This window comes from Garra rufa, chromosome 2, assembly GCF_049309525.1.
Source record: "Garra rufa chromosome 2, GarRuf1.0, whole genome shotgun sequence".
In the NCBI taxonomy this organism is placed as follows: Eukaryota; Metazoa; Chordata; class Actinopteri; order Cypriniformes; family Cyprinidae; genus Garra; species Garra rufa.
In genome coordinates this window covers 63,165,905-63,168,919 of record NC_133362.1, presented here as the reverse complement: position 1 = coordinate 63,168,919, position 3,015 = coordinate 63,165,905, and the positions used below count along the sequence as shown (strand labels likewise).

Here is a 3,015-nt window from a genome sequence, read left to right as displayed (position 1 = left end):
CCAGCCAAGAATAATATGATCCTCAGAGCTGAAGATTTTACTGATTAAGTGAAAATAAAGCTAGTGTAATAATCAAATCTATACAGAAAGGGAACATATTTCTGAATTAACATGAAACAGTTTTTTGAAACAAACTGTTCAAAGAAGTCAATAAGGAAGCTTGGTATTATTTCCTTTTTTGTAACTGGAAAACTGCATTAAAAATGTCAGGTTTTTCAGGATGGTTGACTTGTTTTCTTATTAGGTTTTTTGAGTAGGCATTGCCTGCCTTGTGTTCTTGGAGAAAATGCCACTGATACAATCATACTACAATATAGACAGGAGAAATATCTGCTAGCTATAGTTATGAGACATCTATTCATCCACATATTTGAACATAGTGATTCAGTGAATGTGAATGTCAAACCTCAGTATGTTCAGTTGACAGTGTGGACTCTTCAGTCCACCATAAATCAGCTTCACTCCTGAATCCTTAAGGTGATTGCTACTCATGACCAGCTCTTTCAGATGAGAATTTGATGATTGTAGAGCAGAAGACACAGTTTCACAGCATGTTTCATCAAAACCACAGCTGTCAAATCTGCCAGAACAGACTGTTTAGCCAGATTATTTTCTATAGTTCAATTTATTTTGGCAAAAACTTATTGTACTTTCCATAATCAGGGAAAAATCATTCAAATAGCATTTTGAGATTTAATTGTATAGTGATGTAGAACATAACTGTTTGATTGAACAGCAACCACTGAAATTACTCACAGCGCTTTTTTGCAGCATCTCACAGCTGGAATGAGTCTCCTGTTGTCTGCTTGTTTTGATGTGAACCTCTTTGGGTTGAACTCATCCAGCACTTTCTCTGACATCAGCAGAATGTAGGTCAGCACTGTGCACATTGAAGATGAGAGGTCCCTTCCTGGATGTATATCTGAACTGAGGTAACTCTGTATTTCCTCATTTAATGAGTTATCTTTGAGCTCAAGTAAACAGTAAAATAGGTTGACTAGAGCTTCATCTGGGATATTGTATCTGTTTTGTTCTTGTTTAATGTATTCAGTTATTTTTGTGATGCTCTCTGTGGTGTCTTCAGTATGTGGGATCAGACCTTTGAGCAGGTTTTGACTGGATTTTAGTGAAATGCCCATCAGAAACCGCAGAAACAGATCCAGATGTCCTCTCTGACTCCTCCTGGCTTTATCAACAGCCTTCTGCAGTAGCTCCTGCAATGTGACATTTTGTTTTGGCTTGTCAAAGAAAAACTGAAGCTCCTGCATGTTCTTGTTCAGAAGAGAGGAACACATGAACTGCAGCGAGAAACTCTTGAACACTTAGATGCACAAAGCAGAAGACCTTTGCTCCATGAAGTCTATGTTCCCTTTTGAAGATCTCAGTGATCATTCCTGTGAACTCAGTGTCTTTACTCGCATCAATACCACATTCTTTCAGATCTTTCTTATAGAACACAATGTGTTCCTTCTTCAGTTGATCAAATGCTAACTTTGCTAACTTCAGAATCATCTCTCTATTTAACTGTAAGTGCTCTGTACATTCTCTTTCTTCTTGTTCATCGTACTTCTGGTTCTTCATGCTCATCTGAATCAGCAGGAAGTGAATGTACATTTCAGTGAGTGTTGTGCTGATGTTCTCTGCATTGTTCTCAATGAGAATATCCTGAAGTACTGTGGCCGTTATCCAGCAGAACACTGGAAGGTTCTGTTGGTCCGTGAATCCTCGCACCTCTGTGAACAAACCCACATACCGGGGAGGGATCTGATTGGCTGCTGCTGGTCGTGATGTCACCCAGACTAGAGCTGACGGAAGCAGATTTCCTTTGACCAGACTTGTAAACAGCACATCTACAGATGATCTTTCCTCAACAGTGTTCAATGTTTCACTTTTAAAGTTCAATGGCAGTCGGCTCTCATCAAGTCCATCAAATATAAATGCTAACTTACATTCCTTATATAACCTCCAACCTCCAACAGGGATAAATGTCTTCTTATTTCCCTCAGCCTGAGCTGTGAAAGAGAGAAAGAGAGAATTACTCACTGGGAAACATTTAATCTCAAACACACCAGCAGAGCAAAGAGGAGAAGAGGTTTAAGTCAAACCTTCACACTGGTAAATATTTAATCACGTTACAATTGTGAATTAAATGTTACCTCGCTTGCGTTCATTCTCCAACTGTTCAGCCAGATCATTCTGGTTCATCTTCCTCAGGATGTCCACCATGACCTTCACAGCTTCTTCTGGTCCAAAACATGCCACTATCTTATCCACTGTGTCGAATATATCTGCCTTTTCCATTTCAGACTTTGATATACACTTATGATATGCATTCTTCAAGTGCCATTGAAACTCCTTCAGTTCAGCTTCAACTAGTTCCTTCAGTGAGTCCACAAGAAGCTCTTCAACAGACGCCATCGTCCTTTACCAATTCACAGCTGCAGGTCAAGAAAAAGAAGAGATCAGGGCCCGTATTTATCAAGCATCTAAGAATTACTCTCAGGAACACAACTAAGAATTGACTTAAGTGTAAAACAATTCTTGCCTCAAAGCTGCACTAAAAGTTAATTATCGAGCATGTAGGACTAAATCTTAAGTGTCAGTTTTAGAGATGAGTCATGACACTTTCCTGTGCCACAAACAGGATTTTGGATGATGAAATACACATGGACCAATCACTGAATAGATTTCCTTATTTAAGAATATTTTCAGATAAATGCATATTAAATGGTTAAATTCCTTATAGAAATTTACATCCAACACACATTTGACAGTTGATCATAACTGTGAACCTATTAGAAAATGATGACCTTACTCAGTCCATTAATGTCCCTTTTCTAATGAGCAGACTACTGAAAGGCCATTATCGGGGTTCAACGTAGCGGAGGAATTGATACAAGGACAACCTGATCGACTAATGCCGACACTTGTCTCCTTACTCACTGGAGCCATTGATGTACCCAATACAAAAGCACGGTCCTGATCAACGTTGTACAAAATATTGATTGTGGCTGT

At 38.9% G+C, this 3,015-nt stretch overlaps 1 protein-coding gene across 1 annotated transcript; it reads right to left on the bottom strand.

Moving 5' to 3' along the window:
• Positions 1 to 422: 422 nt before the first annotated feature.
• LOC141325673 (protein NLRC3-like) lies at positions 423 to 2,377 on the bottom strand. Its single transcript, XM_073834435.1, has 3 exons — positions 2,157 to 2,377; positions 757 to 2,012; positions 423 to 580 (listed from the first exon to the last, which is right to left on the bottom strand). The coding sequence occupies exons 1-2, from the start codon at positions 2,299 to 2,301 to the stop codon at positions 1,243 to 1,245; spliced, it is 915 nt and encodes a 304-aa protein (XP_073690536.1). The 5' UTR covers positions 2,302 to 2,377; the 3' UTR covers positions 423 to 580; positions 757 to 1,242.
• Between the last annotated feature and the right edge of the window lie 638 nt (positions 2,378 to 3,015).

Coding starts and splice junctions, on each gene's coding strand:
- LOC141325673 (XM_073834435.1), bottom strand. CDS start 2,301: ATGGAAAAGGCAGATATATTCGACACAGTGGATAAGATAGTGGCATGT. Junction 2,013..2,156: donor GGAGAATGAACGCAAGCGAG/GTAACATTTAAT, acceptor TCTCTTTCACAG/CTCAGGCTGAGGGAAATAAG.